The sequence below is a fragment of the Oncorhynchus clarkii genome, chromosome 19 (assembly GCF_045791955.1).
Source record: "Oncorhynchus clarkii lewisi isolate Uvic-CL-2024 chromosome 19, UVic_Ocla_1.0, whole genome shotgun sequence".
NCBI classification, from domain to species: Eukaryota; Metazoa; Chordata; class Actinopteri; order Salmoniformes; family Salmonidae; genus Oncorhynchus; species Oncorhynchus clarkii.
Genome location: NC_092165.1, coordinates 10,841,358 through 10,864,078, shown reverse-complemented (window position 1 = coordinate 10,864,078; position 22,721 = coordinate 10,841,358). Strand labels below are relative to the sequence as shown.

The 22,721-nt window shown below is 42.7% G+C and overlaps 1 protein-coding gene across 1 annotated transcript in view; it reads right to left on the bottom strand.

The window, feature by feature from the left end:
- Window positions 1-5,813: 5,813 nt before the first annotated feature.
- Window positions 5,814-22,721, bottom strand: part of LOC139374718 (rho GTPase-activating protein 10-like) — a 68,355-nt gene continuing 51,447 nt past the window's right edge. The window contains exons 19-23 of the mRNA XM_071115827.1: window positions 22,184-22,313; window positions 19,085-19,238; window positions 11,814-11,897; window positions 10,667-10,767; window positions 5,814-9,013 (exon numbers count right to left, since the gene is read on the bottom strand). Coding sequence (XP_070971928.1) covers window positions 8,925-9,013; window positions 10,667-10,767; window positions 11,814-11,897; window positions 19,085-19,238; window positions 22,184-22,313 — 558 coding nt within the window. The 3' untranslated portion in view covers window positions 5,814-8,924. The remainder of the gene's footprint in view (window positions 9,014-10,666; window positions 10,768-11,813; window positions 11,898-19,084; window positions 19,239-22,183; window positions 22,314-22,721) is intronic.

The following is a 22,721-nucleotide window of genomic DNA, read 5'->3' as shown; positions in this document are numbered from 1 at the left end:
AATGCACACAGCTCGGGCCACTGGCTTATCCAATATGTATATATAGATCCAAGACTGGGAAAATTGGAGTAGGAGGATGGGAGGGATAGAGAGCCAGATGACTAATTAAGATGTGCCAGGAAGAGAAGAAAATGAGTCGAGAGACAGAGGGAGAGAATTTAGCATGTTATCCAAATGCATGTTTATTTATTTTGCTAATATCAACTTATTTTTTTATATTTTTTTTAGCTCATACAGACGTAACAATTCAATAGATAATGAAAGAGGGATGGAAAACAGCAGAGAAAGAGACTAAAGAGACATTTATAATATTATAACCCCCCTCCGCCAGCCACCCTTGTAGACAGAATCACCATTAACCTCATTAAAAGCTGATCTGAAAATACTCCCGGATGCCAGACTGCAGCAACAGAACCCGACCAGACAGTATTACTTTTGCTCATTTCTTTTCTCTCCCTCGCTCTTGAAAAATCCACAGCCCACTTCCAAATCTCCCCCAGATTTCCAATAGCTTTCACTGTGTAGTCGTGCCAGATAAACAGAATCTATTGGATCAGTCCCATTTCACGGCTGCACCCGGCGCACATGGCAGCTTCTGTGGCCCCCTTTCTCTCTCAGCTACCTCTTTTTCTCTCTCCCAACATTCTACACTCTGCTTTACATTTATTTCTCTCTCATTTCTTCATCTGTTCTTTTCACCCTGCATTGGTTCTTATCGCTTTCATTTTCTGTTGTTGCCTAATCGCACTCTGGAAAATCCTTTCCCACCAAGATAGGCTAATATTCAGATATTCTGATTCAAGGGAATTGAGATTTTAATCTGGTGTATTAGGATAACAATCACATTGTGTTCGTCATATTCTTCTAAATGCTTACTTACGGGCCTTTCCCAGCAATTCAGAGAAAGAAAATAGAGAAATAATAATAGAAAAAAACCCATAAGTAATAGATACACAATGAGTAACTTGGCTATATACTCGGAGTACCAGTACCAAGTCAATGTGCAGGGGTACGAGGTAATTGAGGTAGATATACACAGCAATAAAGTGACAGGATAGATAATAAACAGTGCAAAGGGTCAATGCAGACAGACAGAACAAAAACAAACGCAACATGCAATTTCAAAGATTTTACTGAGTTACAGTTCATACTGTATTAGGAAAGCAGTCAATTTAAATAAATTGATTAGGCCCTAATCTATGGATTTCACATGACTAGGAATACAGATATGCATGCGTTGGTCACAGATACCTTAAAAAGTAGGTGTGGATCAGAAAACCAGGCAGTATCTGGTGTGACCACCATTTGCCTTATGCAGCACGACATCTCCTTTGCATAGAGTTGATCAGGCTGTTGATTGTGGCCTGTGGAATGCCCACTGCCACCATGGGGCACTCTGTTCACAACTTTGACATCAGAAAACTGCTCGCCCACACAACGCCCTACAGTACATGCTGTCTGCCATCTGCCCGGTACAGTTGAAAACAGGATTCATCTGTGAAAAACACTTCTCCAGTGTGCCAGTTGCCATCGAAGGTGAGCATTTGCACACTGAAAGTTGGTTACGATGCCGAACTGCATCAAGACCCTGCTAATCTCAGACGATCCCACAGGTGAAGAAGCCGGATGTGGAGGTCCTGGGCTGGCATGGTTACACGTGGTCTGCGGTCGTGAGGCGGCTTATGGTAGAGAAATGAACATTGCATTCTCTGGCAAAAGCTCTGGTAGACATTACTGCAGTGAGCATGCCAATGGCATGATCCCTCAACTTCTGTGGCATTGTGTTGTGTGACAAAACTGCACATTTAAGAATGGCCTTTATTGTCCCCAGCACAAGGTGCACCTGTGTAATGATCATGCTGTTTAATAAGCTTCTTGATATGCCACACTTGTCAGGTTGATGGATTATCTTGGCAAAGGAGAAATGCTCACTAACACAGGGATGTAAACTAATTTGTACACACAATTTTAGAGAAATAAGCTTTTTGTGTGTATGGTAATTTTCTGGGGATCTTTTATTTCAGCTTATGAAACATGGGAACACCACTGGACATGTTGAGTTTATAGTTAACCAAATACCGACCCGGACTAACTACTTAGCCATCTTATGGCTTGGGGTAGAAGCTGTTTAGAGTCCTGTTAGTTCCAGACTTGGTGCATCGGTACTGCTTGCCGTGCGGTAGCAGAGATAACAGTCTATGACTTAGGGGGTTGGAGTCTGACAATATTTAGGGCCTTCCTCTGACACCGCCTGGTATAGAGGCCCTGGATGGCAGGGACCTTGGCCATAGTAGTGTACTGGGCAGTACGCACTACTCTCTGTAGTGCCTTGTGCTCGGATGCCAAGCAGTTGCCCTACCAAGCAGTAAGGCAGCCTCCGTTTCCTGTAGTCCACGATCAGCACCTTTGCCTTGCTGACGTTGAGGGAGAGGTTGTCCTGGCACCTTACTGCCAGGTCTTTGACCTCCTCCCTATAGGTTGTCTCACCGTCATCGGTGATCGGGCCTACCACTGTCATGTTGTCAACAAACTTGATGGTGTTGGAGTCGTGCGTGGCCACGCAGTTGTGGGTGAACAGGAGGGAACTAAGCACGAACCCCTGTAAAGGTATTACAGATTGGGTCAGGGAAAGGTTGAACATTTCAGTGTAGACACTTGCCAGCTGGTCACCCACATATTATTTTATAAAAAGGAAAGTGTTGAGACTTCTGTTACATTGTTATGGAATAAGCTGAACACTGTCACTAGGCTATGTGGTCTAGGGGCCATGATGTAATAAAAGACAAGGTCTACTTTCAGGTGCTCAAGGACACCGCACCGCAGGTGGTGGACGACAGCTGAGGCGTGGCCGAAGACTGCTGGCCGAGGAAATTAAAAACATCCAGCTAGATTTTTACTGTATCAAAGTACACAACTATAAGTGACGGCATGGATGATTGGGGCTATACTGTAAGTGAATCTCACGAATAGACGGAAGGGCAGAGACAGACAGAAAAAGTTGACTGGCTGCCTGCCTAAGTGAGCAGCAATACACTCATTTTCATCCCAGCTCCTTCAAGTCCTAATATAAGTAATATTGGGTTAGCTCCTCAACAAGAGTGACTACAGTAGTATCAGTGATTTTCTTAAATTACCTAAACATTTGCAGGGAGGGTGAAAGAAGTGGAGCAAACAGAAGCTGAGTGAGACTGACAGAGCGAGAACGGGGCAGACAGAGGCTGCCCACAAAGCTCGCTTTGCAAAATAAATGTACACATGCATGTTATTCAATCATTGCACCCACTGCTCATGAGCATCTGCGTAGCCAGGCGCCAAAAAATAACTTGGTTATATTTGTGACGCTTGATGCGCTGCAAGTCCCGACTCTCCCATCTCATCATTGGTTTTTAGGAGCATATACCCATTTGGGTGATTGAAAAATGAACTGGAGGTCCACACTCCAGGCCAGTTGATGGTGGTAACGCATCTTAAAGTTGGTTGCCAACCGCCATATAAAGTACAAAGAAGAAGCCAGAAGGAGAAGCGATTACTAGAAACAAAGCCTGTTTACCCTTTTACCTGTGGATTAATTGTCAGACGACTAGAGGACCTTGTGCATTTCAGGTAAAATAACCAAATGTTTATATCACAGGACAAATTAGCTAGCAACAAACAGCAAGCTAGCTAAATTTCCATAAATGTTTGCTTATCGACCGGTCCCGATATTAATATAGTTGGTTCAGAGTTCGTTTTGATATCTCAATCTGCGTAGTCCTGATCACGTCTGGTGTGGGGGGACAAAATTCAACATGCGCGCGAGCGGTCTGGTCAGCATGAGGCAGTAACATGCTGACCAGACCAGACATGTCGTGTGCGCGAGCATCGCAAAATAAATGTAGAAATCCATGTTATTCAATTATTGCGCGCGCCATCAAGCGTCTGCGATGCCAAGGGTTAAAATAGAAGTCAGTTCTATTTCTGACGCAGATCGTGCTGAAAGTCCTGCCTCTCCCATCTCATTGGTTTATAGAAGCACGTGCCATCTCCTCATTGGTTATACCCACATGGGTGATTGAAAGACAAACCGTTTTGCCGGCCGGTCGTCATGGAAATACTATGAAAGTTTAGATGGATCACCATATAAATTCAAAGATGAAAAAGGCTGGAAGGAGGAGAGATGACTAGAAACGATTCGGTTGGCCGTTATGTGTAGATTCATTGTTGGAGTAGAGGACCTTGTGCATTTCAAGCAAAATAACAACTCAATGTTTATATCCCAAGACAAATTAGCTAGCAACAGCAAGCTAGCTAAATAGGACAAATTAGCTAGCAAGCGCAAGCTAACTATATCATTTCCATACATATAATGCTTTTCGACCTGTCCCAAAATTAATGTGTCATTGGTTCAGAGTTTGTTTTGACATTTTAACCTGCGTGTCGTGATCACGTTTGGTGTAGGGGGACAAAATACATTTATGCACGATGTCGCAAGCGCAGCCTGTTTGGGTTCCGTGTAAGATGGACAAACGCAAAAAAGAGATGAGACGAAAAGAGAAAAAGAGCAAATGAAAGCGACAAAGACAAAGAGAGAGACAGGCAGATAGTAAAGACATACAGAGTGAGAGAGACAAAATCGAGGCAGTCTGATAGTGAGAATAATTTGAGTCTCATTAGCTCAGCCTTGTTTGATTATGTAACCACTGCTGTCACAGCCTCCTCTTTTGCCGTCTTCATTTTGAGCCATGACTCCTCCTTCGCCATTACTCCCCCCCCCCCCCCACGGACACAGACCACCCTGTATTTATTTTTAGCCTAAACATCCGGCCCAGCTAGTCGGCATGCCCTGCTCTCCAGTACAGACTACGTAAGAGTGGATGTCTTATGGTGCTTTCAAGACAACTGGGAACTCTGGGGAAATAAATAAAACTAGGTAAGATCATGACGTCAGTGATCTTCAGGTCGGAGCTCTAGAAAGAGGCCCAAGTTTCCGACTTGGCTGACCATTCAAAACAATGTTTCCCAGTCGGAGCTAGTCCCCCCATCATGTTCCAAGCGGTCTTGAATGCGCTGAAGTCAGATTTCGGAGTTCCGTTGTTTTGAACTCGGCAAGACTTGGAGGCCAACGACGCGTGATAATTATCTAACACTGCATCACATCCCAGTGGCCCGCTGGAAGCAATTTGTACATTAATTACGCCAGATGAAATCCCAAGGATTTTCACGTGAGTGGAGAATTGAGGTTTGATAGAGACATCACGTGGCCTGTTGATACAGCCTATGATCCTTCGGAAAATACTGTAGTCGTACAGCTCCAATAGACTGGACTAGAGCTTTGTCGGTCTATCCTAATGTATAATGCAAATTTAAGTAGGCCTCCATTATAAAGTGGAAGACCAACTCGACTGCAGACAGTCGGGCTGTAGCAGACTGAATCAGTGATGAAAAATCTCTGCAGTGTCTATAGAGAAATGTCTACTGAATATCCAATGACTCAATAAGTAGAAAGGAAACATTCAGTAAGACTTCAAATGATTTCAATGTACTTAAAACACAGATACTGTTAATTTGTACCACTAGAACAAGCAGGTAGAGGTTGATTCATTAAAAACTGCAGTAGCCAAAGATGTCAATTTGTTAATTATTTTTGGTGCCCCAAAATGATAACCTTTGATATATTCTATTCAATTGTTCTTCCACAGAAAGTCCTGACAGTCCAACAAACTTCTTTGAAAAGATTCAGTTGCCATTTTACTTTATATCAAATATTCTTTTGGGAGGACCATTTCAGTCTGCAGTGTCCATCTACTCTCCAGTTATCAGAAGAATACATAATGGGGTAAAGAATAAAAATGTCTTTATTTAACATTGATCAAGAGGACATCCAATGTTACAAAATTGAAATGGACGCCAAGACCTTTAGACATGTCATGAATCAGTCTTAAATTACTGCAATGCAAAATGAGAGCACAAAAGCTCTTAGAAAAATGAAACCGGCTTTTTTGAACGGCAATAGAATAAAAGTATTGTGATGTGTTTAGTACACTTACAATTGTAAAAACCACTCCAAATGAGACCACTTAAAAAAAGGGCTTTAGAATAGAATATACTTGGCATTTTGTGTGGCCTTTTAAAATAACTATATACACAGCCATAGACAATACGATTTGGAAAATACTGCATTTGTGGTCGTGGTAATAAAATATTTTGTCAATTTGGTACAGAATGATAAATATTAGATGTGAACGTCATCTAATTTTCGTAAATTCTGTTCAGAAAGATTGACCGTCAAATTTGGATCTATAAAACCGGTTTTCAATAAAACCCCACTGTTTTGCACATTCCCATACATAACTGCAATGAACATGGTCACACCTAAAGAATTGATTAGAACTTTAGATACTCATTCCATGTCATTTCAGCAAGCCATTTCTGTATGTTTCTTTTTGAAACATAACATTTCCATTCCTGCAACATCATTTTCTTGACATTTTATTTGAGAAATGAAGCTAATTGATTGCACCCAAATTGGCCCTTGTAATTTACAGGATTCACATAATATTCAATAAATATAGTACCCAACATCTTACTTGGACCAAAGGTTTTCCTATCAAACGCCACCCAAGGACCCCCACACCATTGGTCAGTATACAGCATCAGTTCTGTCTAACAAGTAGTATGGAGCTGCGGCGTGTAACGTATTCCCTCTGAATCAGGTGTCCCCCCCCGTTCAGAGAAATTTGCCATTTGAAATCACTTGCATTATTTACCAAATATTAGTCTGAAAGTACCGGGTTATCAACATGTTGCTGTTCCTACTACTAACACACCCCTCTGTAAATGTTGCTGGTCTCGTGTTTATTAAACGGATTACAACATTTTCTTTGCAACTTTGGGTAGAAAACCAATAGCTTTTGATACATTGTGTGGTCATCCTCACAAGTCAAGACAGTCATCCATGAAAGCAATTCAGTTAGTCTGTCTTAGCAGCCTAATGATTCAACCCAACAAATGGCAGCTGAGTGGGCAACACCTATGGTGCAATTCTCATGAAAACTTTTCCTACAAGCCAAAAACTCTGAAGAAATGGGCTAGTGACTAAAATGTGACAAAAACCCTAACAAAATCATAAACTATTGCATGGCAGTCGTACGTTTTTTTTATATAATTATTTGAAAACATATGTTGTGTGATTAGCAACTTGTACCATTAAACCCAACACCATTGCAAAATACTATACAGTGTGTGTTTGGGACTTTTCCCATTGAACCCATTAGAACTGCTGTAGCCTAATGGTTTGTTTATTCACCAGGAATGGTCAAACTAATCCAGACCTTTTTTTAAAGGGAACAAACCACACAGAGGGGCTGTTTCCTGGACACAGATCATGCCGAAGAGAAGGACAACCTGAATTTTCATGGAGGACTGGCTTGAATTATGAGGATGGCCACAATTTAGTTTCATCATGAGCAAAAGCTATTTTTTTTCTACCCAAAGTTGCAAAGTAAATTGCATGGCAATTTTGTGACCCATGTAACAAACACAAGAGACCAGCAACATGTATAAAGGGTGTGGCAGTAGCAGGAACAGCGGCATATAGTAGGAAAAACCTGGTACTCACACTAATTTATGGTAATACCAGCAACTTCAAAATGGCTAATTTCTCTGAACAGGGGAAACCCCCCCCCCCCCCCCCACCAGATTCACAGGAAATACATTATAGGATGAAGAAGCAACACTCCAAGCCGCAGCTCCATACTACTTTCTAGACAGAGAACTGATACTGGTTGTGGGGTGCAATTGGGGAGGAGTGTGAGGGGTATGTGGGTGGCTATTGGATTCCTCATGTCTTACTCATTGGTAGGAAGAATTATGGTCAAATGTTACTATATTTATTGAAGATTATTTTAAATAGCCAATATGGGTGCAATCAATTAACTTAAATTCTTAGAGATCAAATTATGTTTCAGGAATGCTAATCTTATCTGTAACTACAGAAACGATTTCAGCACAATCTGAGATGGTGGGTGTCAAAATCCTCCTTGTGCTTTTTGAAGTGGAAACGACCCGATAACTAGTCTAAGCTCAGACATCATTGAATGGCTAGGTCAAGTATGCAGAGGAAGAGTGTCTGAACCCCAGAAATACAAGAACCGTTCTAGTAATTATATTTCTATGGTTTGATCGAAGGAGAACCATTCCAATATGACTGCCTCTATGGCATGTCAGTGTACAATCAGTCACAACGGTGGATATCATACTTTGAAAAAAACAATGAAAAAAAAAGACGCTAATATTGTGGTAAAAAGAAAAAATGCAATCAATGTGCCAATTAAATAAATCACAATATACCAAAGCACCTCTTGAAGAGTATTTCAGACATTCTTCACGGAACACAACTCTTTAGCATTTTCCAAACATACCCGTTCAGTAAATACATGTCAACTGTCTTGGTGTTGTAAGGCACCTTAAAATGTTACTTTCTTTCCTATATCCAAGATAATTGATTGTACATCATTGCTGGGGGATATTTATTATTATTATTCTGCATTAAAGTTAATGAACGTGTTGATGAACGCATAGTAGTCGACGGGCAGGGAACGTGAGAGTTGAAGGCATAAGAAAAAGTATGAATTTGAGAATGGGAGTGTGTCATCATCGACTTCATGGATACCATGTATAAGGTGACAGTTGGGCGAGATACAGCCATAGATGGTAGCAGGCCAGGCGACCCTTGGGTTTGGCATACAGCATCTAGACGTAGATTGTCAGGGATGACGAGACCCCTCTTCCACTAACCTGATCCAAGATCTGTTTGTGCGGTCTTCCCAACAATGTTTTGCTGTATAGCAAACTTCCACAGTTTGGTAATGACTATGACCATATAAAAGGTATACAGCACAAACAGCTCTGGGACAAGTCTTCCACAGAGTATACAGGCTAAGGGACTACAGCATCTCCACATAGTTTTCAGGGATGAGGCCTTTCTTCCCCTCCAGCTCTCCTTCCAGCCAGCCAGGTTCTCTGGAAGGTGCCACTGCAGATGGGAACAGAAGGTACCAGGAGACAGGGTGAGATAGGAGTAAACACACTGCATTTCATCAGTGTTAGAAAACAGATGGCTGTGTCAGTGAGAGAGAATTTTGCTCAGAGCTTTATAGTTGACATTTTATAGTCGGCATAGATAGAGTATTAAAACAACCATCATCTCAGCAAACAATGAAATTGTGGTGGAAATAAAAATTTAACTTTCTGTGGTCTGGAAATACTCAGCAACTACGGAAAGTGATGGGCAATGTCCCCTTGCCATGTCATCCTCATTTTGTCCGTTCAGGTAATGTACCCTATTTGCTGGGAGAATGACTCAAGAGGGTATCATTGTAGGCTGTGTTTGGCACAGATAAGCTTTTCAGAGAACAGGGACATGTTAATTAGGCACTAAATGGATTAAAACAGACATACAGGGAGGGGCTTCTCCAATCAGAATTCTTCATTTCAGTTCTGCATTGCAAAATGTTTGAAAATGTTTTTAAGTTGGTCTTCCCATGGTGCCGGACCATCTTCAGACTGAATATGAAATAATGATAGTCGGAAGTAAATTGGCAGCAAAATACAGCACCAATGGATTCCTACCCAAACTCTGTATATTTGACTAAAGTGAAATGGGCTGAGATATGTTAATGCATAACTTTAGTATTTTCTAACCCATCTCTCTAAAATGTTTATACTACCTGATATTTGGCTCCCTTGCTTGTGGTGTATATTATTTCATTCATTCATTTCTCTAGTCAAGCGATTGGCCATATTTGCCCTCATACTCTAACACTTCTTTTGACAAGGGTTCTTTCATTTGTCGACCCATGCACTGCCAATTGACTGTGGCTTTGAGATAGTTGGATTCTCAATATGAGACAGTGAATCATATATTTTTTAAATATTTTTGGCTCGAGGGCGTACATATTTTCCATCTGAGTTACAATCTCAAACACCTCAGTTAAACTCAAATTGGAAAACAACCCCACACCAGATATTTTATTAGTAGAGTGTCTCACTTGCCTGACCACTCAACATGAATTTAATTCCTCTGCTCTATTAAAATTGCTATATACATTCAGTCTGAATCTGACATCCTAGAAGTCATTGAGGGGAGTTGTACAAAACAAATTGAATCAGCGATTCAATCTCTAACAAATCAAAGTTGATAAAGTCATCATGGAGGCTGGCTCTGGCCCAACCCATCAGTTTCTGGGACCAATCAGAACTGTCAGAATGTGTTCGCATTCTAGAAATCATGTGGCAAATATCCAGACTCATCGTTTGGCAAGAGGCCTATGGATGGGTAGCTAGGCAAGTGTCTTGCATCTTCAGGAACCCCAGCCCATATGCATACTTGAGTAAGCCCTCATTGATAATACCCAACCACGGACGCATCTTATCAACAGCAATTACATATCCTCTTGTTGTAAAGACTCATATCAAGTCCATTTCCCTTGACTGACTAGAGCTCTATCAAGTCCCCTTTCAGATGGACTGGAGAGTCACGACCTCTCCTCTCTCCCTCTATCCATCACTCAGTCTGATTCAAGATCAGATTGGGCTGTCCTGTTACTGGTTCCCTCACGGAATCCAATATGCCCGGCGGTTCTTTGAGATTTGAGTGAGCGACCGTTGTCGGAGCGATAACACTTACCGGCGCTGAATATTGCTCCGACCTGGAAGGATAACTCAGATTCGTGCTCGGCCTCGCACGGGTACACCGCCATGGCCCTCTTGCCGCCGCCACCGGTGACACTGAAAAATGAAGACAATCAGTGAGCTGGCGGGGCTTTGGGAGAGAGGGAGATCAGAGGATTACTCCACGGTTCAATCTAGGCTAGGTGATCAGTACTGAAACAGCAGGGAGAAAATGAGCAAAAGGACTATGGGTATCTCAGGGGCGAACCAAGAGGACTATGGGTATCTCAGGGGGTGGCGCAAACCAAGAGGAGTGTTGTCTGGCCGCTATCTGAACCTGGCGAGCGAGTCCACACACCACCGTCCCCCTCTGAGACACAGGGTCAGTGTGGATGCATCTCAGACTGCAGACATGCACCAGGCCACAGCGATAGACACCCATTATGGTTCTACTGAGATAAAGAGCAGGGCAATTCTAAAGCAGGTTTCTAACACACAGAACAGCCGAATGGAATTCCTGAGTTCCTCTCCTGGCACGATTTTATGAAAAATTCTACCCGTAGTGGTTACAGACCTAGACACTGAGGCTACATTCTTAAAGTGAATGTGAGGTAAAAGGGTTGTCTAAGACATTATATGCATGCATAGCCCTGCAAAGGTTAGAGAATATGATTTTCTGGCCTTGACAAAACAACGTGTTTATTCGGCAAGGTTTTTGTTGTTGTGCCCCATTGCAAACAGTAATGCCTGCTGCCAGTTGAGAACTATGTAGAAAACTCAGCCTTCAATACCACATACCCTGATAAATATTTCATATACCTACACTCTGCTACAACAACAACATTGGAGAGCAAAACATAACATCTATTCAAACTGAAAAACTTTTGCGGATGCCGAGTTGTCACCGCAATAATCTTCACCTGCACTTTGGGATTTGTTCTTTTGAATAGAAGGTATTCTTACTGCATCTGGAGGAACAGGCCTTTTGTATATATTAAATAACATAATGGATTGCCCATAACGACTTGGCCATGTGCAATTTCCTCAGCATAATTTGAAAGCTTGAATTAATCATTGTCTGGTAGGTAGCCCAACTATGGGCTTCATGTCTACAGAGTTCCCACAGAGTCCATTCAAATACCTGTGTGTGCGCGTGCGCTTACCCATCCACTGTCTTGTCCCCATCAGAACTGGCTTTGGTCAGGGCTCCAGAGTTGAGCCACGAGGCTGCTACAGCGATGCAGGCCCTGCAGTCAAGAGGGAACAGAGGGTCAAACATATATAACCAGATACCAAATACCTACAGTAGAATCCCAATGACACCAGACAGTGGTCTGCCAACCATGTCAGTGACCACTGCATCCACCCAGTAGTGGGTCTTAGGCTTCACACGGGCCAGGGAAAAGACTATGAACTCAGATTGTTGCGGCATGTTTAACTGAATGGTTAATGTCCTCCCATCTGTATTTTACTGCAGTGAGAAGGTCTAGGTGACCGCCATCGCTAAGTTGAAAAGTGAATTCCCTTCTCAAACGCATATTTCAAGTTGTTTAAGTTAAACATGCTTAATTCCCTGTAGTCACCAACATAAAAAAAAAAAAAAGTACACAGCCATCTCAAAACGACTGCTATAATTTACACTGAAATCATTAGCAATTGTCGGGAGTGAGAAGTAGAGTCTGAGGTTTTAATGGCTAGTGCCCTTGAGCTGTGGGGGGGGAAGCCAAAGGGATTTCAGCAGGGGACAGTGTGTGGCAGAGAGAAGAGGCTGGGAAGAGCACCACACTTAACAGCTAGCTACTTTCGCACACAGCCAATTAATATTCTACCCCCAGAATCTACACAGCCTTGGCAAGGCTTACAGAAACACAGGTTTTGTTCTAATTACCTTTGTACAGTTTTTTTAAAACAATTCTGTAGTGAAGGGCACATTTAGAAAATTCTACACAAGTTTATTTATGTGAGATTAATATTTTTTTTAAAGGACAAAATCAGTGGAGTGTTTCAAAAAGGAAAGAGCGAGAGATTTGGCCCTTTGTGAAGCACAGCAGGGCACAGAATCAAGGGTCATCACTTTAGAAAAGAAACTATTGACAATTCATCAGATCTAAAAAATAAAAAAATCATTAGTCTCATATTGGGTCTGAATTAACACTGGCTGTTTCTTTGATAATACCCTTGACCACCACACCATCTCAGGGCAACTCAACTGCCTTTAACATGCTGATTGCAGAATGCCGGGGAGAGAACATTTTAGACAGAGGAACACATACACAGAGAGAGAGGAACAAAGAGAGACGAGCGGCACAACCCACTGTGAATAAAACATTGAGAGTAGGTGCATAATTATTACAATCTGGGGAAGTTCACAGCTGTCCTTATGAAGCATTGCTTGAATATTCTTGAAAATCAATGTCCTACATTTTAGCCACTTGTTTTACTGATATTTGAAGTATGGATTAGTCCAATGGTATAAAAGTACATGCGATTGACCCATTCTTCTTTAGAGACATAAATTGTCTTTTCCCCCTAGGAACAACTTCCACTGATCTCAGGACAGACAAAAAAAACAAAACAGTATCACCAACTTAGAAAGTTAGAGAATGTTCTAGAGAACCATTACCAGAGGTAATTTAGCCTGAACACAGTGTAACTGGAGGGGAAAACAATTCCCTTAACAGTAAAGCCTCCACTTCCCCACTAATTCAACTGTCCTCTATAAACTACCTGGGGAGGTCACAGCCCATAACAACATCTGTTCACTAAATGGATATAAGAGGAGACACCCTATAGACATGACCATTCACCTTAAAACAGCTATACCAATCCTATTAACCATTACTAGTAAAGATGTCTTGTACCATACGCTAAAGTAGGGGGACGGAGGGGGCAGAGTGCGTCTGCGCTCTTTTATGCTCTCTTCGTCAAGTCTCGTCCTACTTTAACCTCCAGAGACGGAGCAGGGCCAGCCAGGGCACAGAGGGGCTGCGAGGGTCAAGCCGCCCTCCCTCCTTCCCTGCCCGGGGCCCATGCTAATACAGCGTAATGAGTAAATTGCTTCTAGCCGCTGCTCCCATAGAGAGACACTAAAATTCAATTAGAGGGAGCAGCTTGGGAGGGCCTGGGGGGCAGGAGTTACAGGTGGGATGGGAATGAGGGAACATAGTCCATAGTCTTACCTCTCTCTGGCCATGACTTCTGCTATCAGAATACGAAGATTGCATTGAATAGACGGGCCTAGATGCACAAAAGTGGCTTTGTGGTGTGATTGTGTTCAGATCGGTCTGACCACTTCAGGAGGTGGTCAGGGCTGCATTGTGTGTGGATTTCTCCTCAGTCTGGACGCAATCACGTCATCAGCACTCCTCCCACGAGTCTCCAGAAAACGTGTTTTGGGACAGAGTCACCCTTTCATTATAAAGTCAGAGGAAATACGTTCCTAGCGTGTGAGGAACGTGTTTTCTGGACTCAAATGCTAGCCAGCTAGCTTACATTTTGAATAACTCTAGCCAAACAAAAAAGAGTTTGTCTAACCTGTTTGCAATCCATTTGGCTTTGCTTGCTAGCTTGCTATAGAGGTTAGCTACAGTAGTTAGCTACTGCGATCAAGTTGTTGTTGTGTTACCATATTTAGCCTATTCCAAGGTTTGTAGAATGCATACTGGCATTTTAATATAGCGGGAAAAAGGAATCTGGACACACTGTGGCCACGGTAGACACTTAAAATGTAAGTGTAGATGCATGACGTGTTCAGAATTCCACGATCAGAATACGAAAACTGTATTAACTCAAGTGCAGACATGGCGTCTCTCCATCTATCCGTCCCCCTCTCTCCAACCTCTCCCTCCATCAGGTTCAGTCAGTGCAGTGGATGCCGGATGGTGTGGGTGATTTATAGCTCTGCAGTGTGTGTGTGGAGAGGAGCCACTGGTGTCTCAGCAGCTCCACGGGGACGGAGCGCTGCAGCAAATCCACTCATTAACCTCGGTCTCCGTCCTCACAGCACACCGTCACACAGCACACAGCACACTGCCTGGCCCTCTGCCTGGGCCAACAGCAGCACTGTCACTTCACCCACCTAAGGGTTGGTGCTGAGATGTACTCTTTACTGCTAAGGTAGGGTGATGAGGGGGAAAGGGGGCAGAGTGGATGTGTGTGTCCACACACAGTATACAGGCACTAAAACAGGCAAACACAATTGCATGTTAGTGTGTACACGAGGGTACGCTCACCCACTTCTCACCACACACACAAAAACGAACAGAATCAAATCAGACTCAAATCGAAATATTCAGTCACAAAAGTCGTGACTTTACTACACAAACAAAGGCTAATAATGAAATGGCAATTATTAAGATCTGGAACGGACCTGTCAAGTAACTAGATACTGAAATGATTACAGGATAAAATGGTTGGGAAAGTATTCAACATGGTCACCCTAGAAACCTATCAAATGAACAGTGGAAAATGGATTTATCCAAAAACAAATTACAACTAAGCCAGACAGGAAAATATTTTTTGGTGTCTCGTTAACCAAAATATCAGAGCCTCAAATTACACATCGGTTGTTTTTAATCTACAAATGTGTTTAATATTGAAATATGATCCTTACACTGAACTTACAATACACTAGGAACACCTGCTCTTTCCATGACAGACTGACCAGTTGAAAGCTATGATCCCTTATTGATGCAACTGGTTAAATCCACTTTAAAATCAGTGTAGATGAAGGGGAGGACGGGTTAAAGAACGATTAAGCCTTGAGATAACAGACATGGGTTGTGTATGTGTGTGCCATTCAGAGGGTGAATGGGCAAGACAAGATCCTCTTAAAGGATCGGACCACCTTTTTAAATTTGCGCCTAAAAATGACATACCCAAATCTAACTACCTGTAGCTAAGGACCTGATGCAAGGATATGCATATTCTTGATACCATTTGAAAGAAACTACTTAAGGTTGTGGAAATGTGAAATTAATGTAGGAGAATATAACAAATTAGATCTGGTAAAAGATAATACAAAGAAGAAAAAAAACATGATTTTTTTTTGAACCATCATCTTTGAAATGCAAGAGAAAGGCTATAACGTATTATTCCAGCCCAGGCAAAATGTTGGTTTTGGCCACTAGATCAAATCAAATTTATTTATATAGCCCTTCGTACATCAGCTGATATCTCAAAGTGCTGTACAGATGGCAGCAATATACGAACAACGTTTTAGACTGATCCAATGAACCACTGCATTTTCCTTCAAAATGTATCATGACTGCCCAAATGTGCCTAATTTGTTTATTAATAACTTTAAGTTCATAACTGTGCACTCTCCTCAAACAATAGCATGGTATTCTTTCACTGTAATAGCTACTGTAAATTGGACAGTGCAGCTTTCTGCCCATATCAGATATGTCTATGTCCTGGGGAATTTTTTAAAACTTACAACATCATGCTAATCGCATTAGCCTATGTTAGCTCAACTGAGGGGGTATGGTAGTATGTGCCTTGCGCACCGGTTTGAGTGTCAGGAACTGCAACACTACTGGGTTTTTCATGCTCAACCGTTTCCCGTGTGTATCAATAATGACCTACCACCCAAAGGACAACCAGTCAACACAACTGTGGGAAGCACTGGAGTAAACATGGGCCAGCATCCCTGTGGAACACTCGACACCTTGTAGAGTTCATGCCCCAACTCAAGCCTAGTTATTCTGTGTCCATTGTGAAAAACTGAAATTCGTCCAACTGCCCATCTAAACCCCCCACAAATAAAACACGCACGTTGAGAAGCACAGGGTAAGTGCCTCTGGATTGAGAGCAGAGCAGTGCCCCTGGATCAAGAGCAGCTTTGGCGTTAAGTGCCTTTGCCCAAGGGCACACAGCAGGACAGGAGAAGATACCTGGGATCAGACACTAGCAGCCCTCCGGTCCCAGTTCAGCTCCCACTAGTTTTATAATCGTGTGGCTATGGGGGCAGTCACTGTACAAAAGAGGTGCACTGCTGGTTCCCATTACCGTATGGCACGAAAGGAATTCAACCCCACAGCCTCCAGGCCTGGTAGGGTCTGCCAATGGGGGACTTTCTACTGCTCCTCTTTCTGGGCTAAGAGAGACTTTCCACATCACTGATTACTGGAGGAGTGGTGGGCAGGGTCTCGTATGTATAAACTGTACTCTAAAGTGACTAAGATACCTTAGAATAGTATAGTTGTGTGTAAATATTGCATCACCCATCTCATATGTATATACTGTATTCTATATCACTCAGTCCAATGCTGCCGCTCTGACATATGTATATATATTCTTAATCCATCCCTTACTTAGATGTGTATTTTGGGTACATCTTGTGAAACTGTTAGATATTACTGCACTGTCGGAGCTAGAAGCACAAGCATTTCACTACACCCACAATAACATCTGCTAAACACGCGTATGTGACAAATACATTAGATTTTAGCTGGTAAGCACCAACAAACTGCCTTCAATCTGGGTGGGCAGGAAACCCTGTTCTATTGTCCACAGTTGTCCACCAACAGAGAGGGATGGGGAGGAAGAGGAGAAGTGGCAGAATTACAGTCTCACTCTCCAGGTCTGGAAATGACTGCCACGGGGAGATCCAGATAGTTAATTTGCAGGGGGGGGGGGAGAAGTTGAGATGAGACACTGAAGTTGGCAGAGATGATAAATCACTCTACAGAAAATAGTGTCTGATGTAGTTGAACTTGTGTATAAAATGTCATTTTTTCCAGGTAAAAGCTTAACAGATGTACTAATTAGGTACAATTCCAGATATTGAGCAGTAAGCACCACATCACAGTGACTTCACGTTCCAGTGTTGAGGCTGGTAGTTATTCTAGCCTGGTCTCAGATCTGTTTGTGCCGTTTTGGCAACTCCTACGGTCAATGTCACCGTCAAGCTAAACAGGAATTGCCAAGGCAGCACAAATTGATCTGAAAACAAGCTACCTACTGTACACTCATTCCACCTCCCACGCATTATTTTGGTGGCAAGTGACGTGGCCTCTGCCAGAAAGGTGCTCCCTGCCATGCTCTCACACGGCAGTCTTCATAAAGGTCAGAGCTGAGCTATAAGAGTGAACTAGAATATCTCCCAAAGCAAATACGATTTACACGGCAGACGCACCGCCACCTGTCTCCCAAACAAATAATGGCGATATTCACGACCCCCTCCCGGTCACTCCTTCCGTTCCACTGGAGGAGAGGCGAAGCCACGAAGTGGGAAAACATGGAAAAAAACTAGTCTTGGTTATGTAACCCACTGTAGCGCCGTCTGTCTACCATGGCGACTTGGAGCCAAGGCTAGAGGTGCGACACAGAGAGCGAGACACGCATACACGTTGAAAACCAAAGCGAAATCATTAATTCTCCTCAGTTAAGTATGTGCTAATTTTGTTGTTTTACAGCTCGTATGTCTTGTGAGAAGAACTCATTGCACTCTGAGCATCTCAGAGAGAGAAAGGGAGGGAAAGTGGGCGAGGGGTAGAGGGAGTCAGAGAAATAAAGTTTATTTCACAAGGTGAATCTGCAGACATGAGACACTGCAGAGACAAAGAGCAGCCCAACATCTGCAGTCTAACCCAATATTATTATTAGCTCTCGCATCAGCATTCAAGGCAAGCTGTGGGCTGGAGACAACTAAAGGAAACCAAGGACTTCAGAGAAGGGTTGGATAGAGGGGGAAGAGAGCGAGCAGGGGAGAGCGAGCGAGCGCGAGGAAAGCGAGCGCGGGGAGAGCGAGCGCAAGGAGAGCAGTGAGAAAGCAAGGAAATTGAGAGACATGCATATGTACATGGAGACTGGGAAGGGGTAGACAGGAGGAATTGGGCATCAATTTACTTCCTGTGCCACATAATAAAAAAACAAATAAAATACATATTTTCTTGGGCAGGTTATGACACTAGCGATATATTCAGCTCAAAGAGTTTCTCAGAGACAGAGATAGTTTCAATTAAAGAGATATGAAGGTTTGCGGTATGAATGGAGCCAGCAACACCAAAATGTCCCCGTCAGTGACTAAGTGGTGTGAGTAGAGAAAACAACAATCAATCCCACTGCAACACGTCAGCTCTTCCAGACTGTCGGAGTTTGAGAGGGTGAAGCCAGACGGCTACAGATCTTATTGTGGATGGTAGTGGAGGGGTGACTTGGGGGAAAGTTAGGTATGCAGAAGAAGTTTAGCTAGAGTGATTAAGAATGAATGACTATTTCAGGAGAGTTGGTAGCCTGTATTAGATACAGCATTTTAAAAGAGGTTAGGGTAAAATAGCAGGCTTCTCTTTTGCCATGGAGAGATGTAATGATAGCTGATCCTATAGTGACACCAATCAGGATACATTACTTGCAACTGAAGTTGCCAGAATATCTGAAAAGACTGATGCGGAGGTTAACCGCAGGCATTTCTCCATGTAGACCCACTTACCCTGGGCTGTCTGTGCTGAGGCTGGCGAGAAGGGGAGCATGGTTGGCCTTCTCCGGAGGCGTCCCCGAGGCAGTCGACTGGGACGACACCGACTCGTTGCTGCCGAGCGACGCCTCATCCGAGTTGGAACAGACATCAGGTGATGTCGGTAACACTGAGGAGAAGGCTGTTAGTCATTGAGAGCAAATTGTTGGATGAGAACATCTTTGTCCTTTATTTAGGGGAGCAAGGCTAAACGTGGCTCTGTGGATGACCCTGTGCCGCTACAGCAGCTGAATGTGGCAGTGGATGAGCAGGAGATCACCATGACTAAGGGACGCTAGGAGGTTCCAGGCCAAGTACAACTCTTAGTTCCTGTTTTTAAAACTGGAGGGACAGACGATCCTAAGCAGCAATTAAAAGTAAAAAAAGGAAGTTGCTTGTTTAAATTTGGAAGTGTCGTTTCCTTTCCCACCACTCCGATCAAAGCAACAGGGCGGTCATTCTGGATTATGGGAGTCTATATTAAAGGAGTGATGTTCAGGCAGGGTCCCCCCGTACTCCACTAAAAGCAAATGGCTGACAGCGCTGTGCGAGAAAGTGTTTGCAGATTCTGTCGAAGACAATCATGACCATAAAAGGGCCATTCATGAAATACTGTAGCTTTTCAGCCCGTATACAATAGGTCTTATAGATGACACAGATATAAAAAAATCCATATAACATCTAGCCTCGATTGTATCAAAACAAAGTCCACACAACTACAAGAAGCCGTCTCGCTGTCGGAGAAAAGGCAACTGTTGCTTTGTTGGTTGCACTGAGCACAAGATGGATGACTGTCTGGGTTTTAGAGCCTCTGGAACCAGTAAAACCCGTTCTCTTCTACCATTATTAAAAACGTTCACTACCGTCAGCTGTATAGAGTTAAGGAGAAGCATCTATCAAGAGGATATTGCAGTCAAAACAAAACATGTTGACACGATCCAAATGAGCTATTCAGAACTACTTTATTACTTTACTAGAAAACACAACCCAAATAGAAGCAAATAATCAAAACCAGAGACTTCTTGTAGAATGTAACATATGCTTTGTACACAATGCCTTGGCCAATATGCGGATTAATTACCTTCCGAATAAATTTTAAAAAATCAAGTCACGAACCGGGTTTATGGAAACAGGAAATGCTGGTACAAATTGTATAAATGCTGGCAGACAATTTGTTCATTCGACATGGTGGCATCTTTTTTGTGTTGGTAAAATGAATTATGCAAAAAATGGGAGGTGGAAACACCTTTATGCGCAAATATTGATATAATAACTATCATATCACAGTAAACTTGGAGTCAAACAATATGTTGACACGGGAAAGCACGCAGTTTATTAGGCTACAGATGTTACGATAAACTTCACAGGGTGGTGAAAGTGCACGGTGAAGAGATTGATGCTCTTTCCAATAAAAAAAATAATAAAAAGAGATTATTCTGCTGACATGATCAATGCTGTTAGACAAATACATTAAAAAAAAAAATCTTATCCATAATAATCTCTTTTAGCCTATCCGCACTAAGCTGTTGGCTAGAGCGTACATAAGACCAGAATAGGAACATCTGCTATATAACGTAACAGTTTGTGACAAAACCATCATTAGAGTTAAATTCAAATGGAAACCATTTTTTGGGGGGTACATTTGAATTTAACCGCAAAACTATATTTTTTTGTCCACTACGTCAACCACGCACAGCCTTCTCTGCACAATGAGCTAGTTTGATAGAAACATGTCGGGTGGGAAAATGTGCATATCATTTTACACAGATGTGACAATATTCACATGAAAATCTGTCGCCAATTGGATGGAAACCTAGCTACTGTAGCAAAACCTTTCATAAAGAAAGCGCAAACAAGTGTTTAGTATTGGACAAGTTCAAGTAGTCTTCCATTTGATGACTAACGAATACAACCCTGGCTAATGCTAAAAGCTAAACACAGGATTGAACTGCCCAGAAAAATCATCAAAAGTACCTGGTTCATTGTCTTGCAAATGAGACAGGATTTTCTTCCCAACCCTGGCAGTCATATCTTTCACTAACGTGTCAACATATTGTTAAAAGTATATGTTCTGCTTCACCGGAGTTTTGGAAAAATGTAAGATGTCCATCACAGAGAGAAAATAGAGTACGGTATAAAACAAAACTTGATCGTGAATGATTTGATCCAGGAAAATATGATATTCCTGGCACTCCAAACTGCAGTGTCCTCAGAAACCCAATACCTGTTGGACAGTTGCCCCATTGAAAGGGAAGTGTATTAACACATTTGCAAGGGGCTGAAGCTACGGCCACACAAAGACGTGTGAAAATGGATGAGAAACACATACCTTCCTCACGGTCCATTGTAGGCCCTCAAATGTTTAACTCATTTCAACTTCTAAACACACGAGTTGCATATGTAAAAATGATAGACAAATATATGGATGCCCTCAGTTCTCCTTCAACCATTTTCAGCCCCATAGAAAAAAGCCCTTGGCTTATCAGTTTTCCATGGATACATAATCTAGGTGCGGACGCAGCCTTCAGCGTAGTCGCCCAAATCTACTGGGTATATTTGCCCACACATATATTAAAAAAATTAAAAACGTTCTCCGCCAGGTAGTTAGACATCACTTTAAAAACATAATCCACAGACTCCGAACACAATATGGTTAAAGAGAGGATTATATATTTTTCATCCCAGGCATTAAAATACCCCAATGGTAAAAGCTTGGAGCAATACGAAGGGAGGAGAGTCCGTCTGATAAGCAGATTCGGCCTCCTTTAGGTCATGTTCCAGGAGGAGGAGCTGGGGATCTGGGGTTTACAGTAGGGCAGCAGGTCAAGTCACGTCAGGCTAAATCACCAAGCTCTCCTGGTAGAGCAGTGTGGGAGGAGAGGCCTGGTACAGCTGTCCCCTTTATATTAGCTATTGTGCAGGTTTACAAAGGTGCAACACCAGCTTCATATAGTACAGGAACCTTTACTGGGATCGTTTAGTCAAATACCTGAGTCATGAGTAGGGGTCCCTCATTCCAACTCAACCTTTCAGCAAGCCTGGCTGAGGATGTAACGTTAGGGCTCTGTCTCTTACCCGTCTGCAGGTCCACGGTCTTTGGATTATAGACGGCAAGGGGTCGGTTCTGTCGAACCGACAGTTTCTTGGACTGCCTGGTGGGGGCGGAGAGCCCTGGGGAAGACGGGCCTGGGACATCTCCAAAGATCTGAAACCAGAAGAGAAAGCGTGTGTGTGAGTGGCGGGGATACTGTGTTTGCATAACCAAAATGTGTTTAACTACTCCCTCAAAGCAAAGATGGAGCATATTGAGCCGAGACATGTCCTCATTTGACCTTAGTAAAATGTGTTTTGAAGAGCTCACATCTTTGACACAAGTCAGATAGCAAAGCACTTTAGCCTAGCAGCATGGGTATCTCTAGGGACAGTTGAGATGCACTTTGCTCACTTATTGCGCACTAGGAAAACACATTGGATTTTCCTTTGCAACTTACATCAGGGTTAACATAAACTTAGACCCCGAAACACTAGGACCAAATCCAGTCTAGGGAATAAGGAAGCTGCTGAAAGCAGTATCGTGTTTATTAGAGCACCCAACAGAAAACATTTTTTGCAA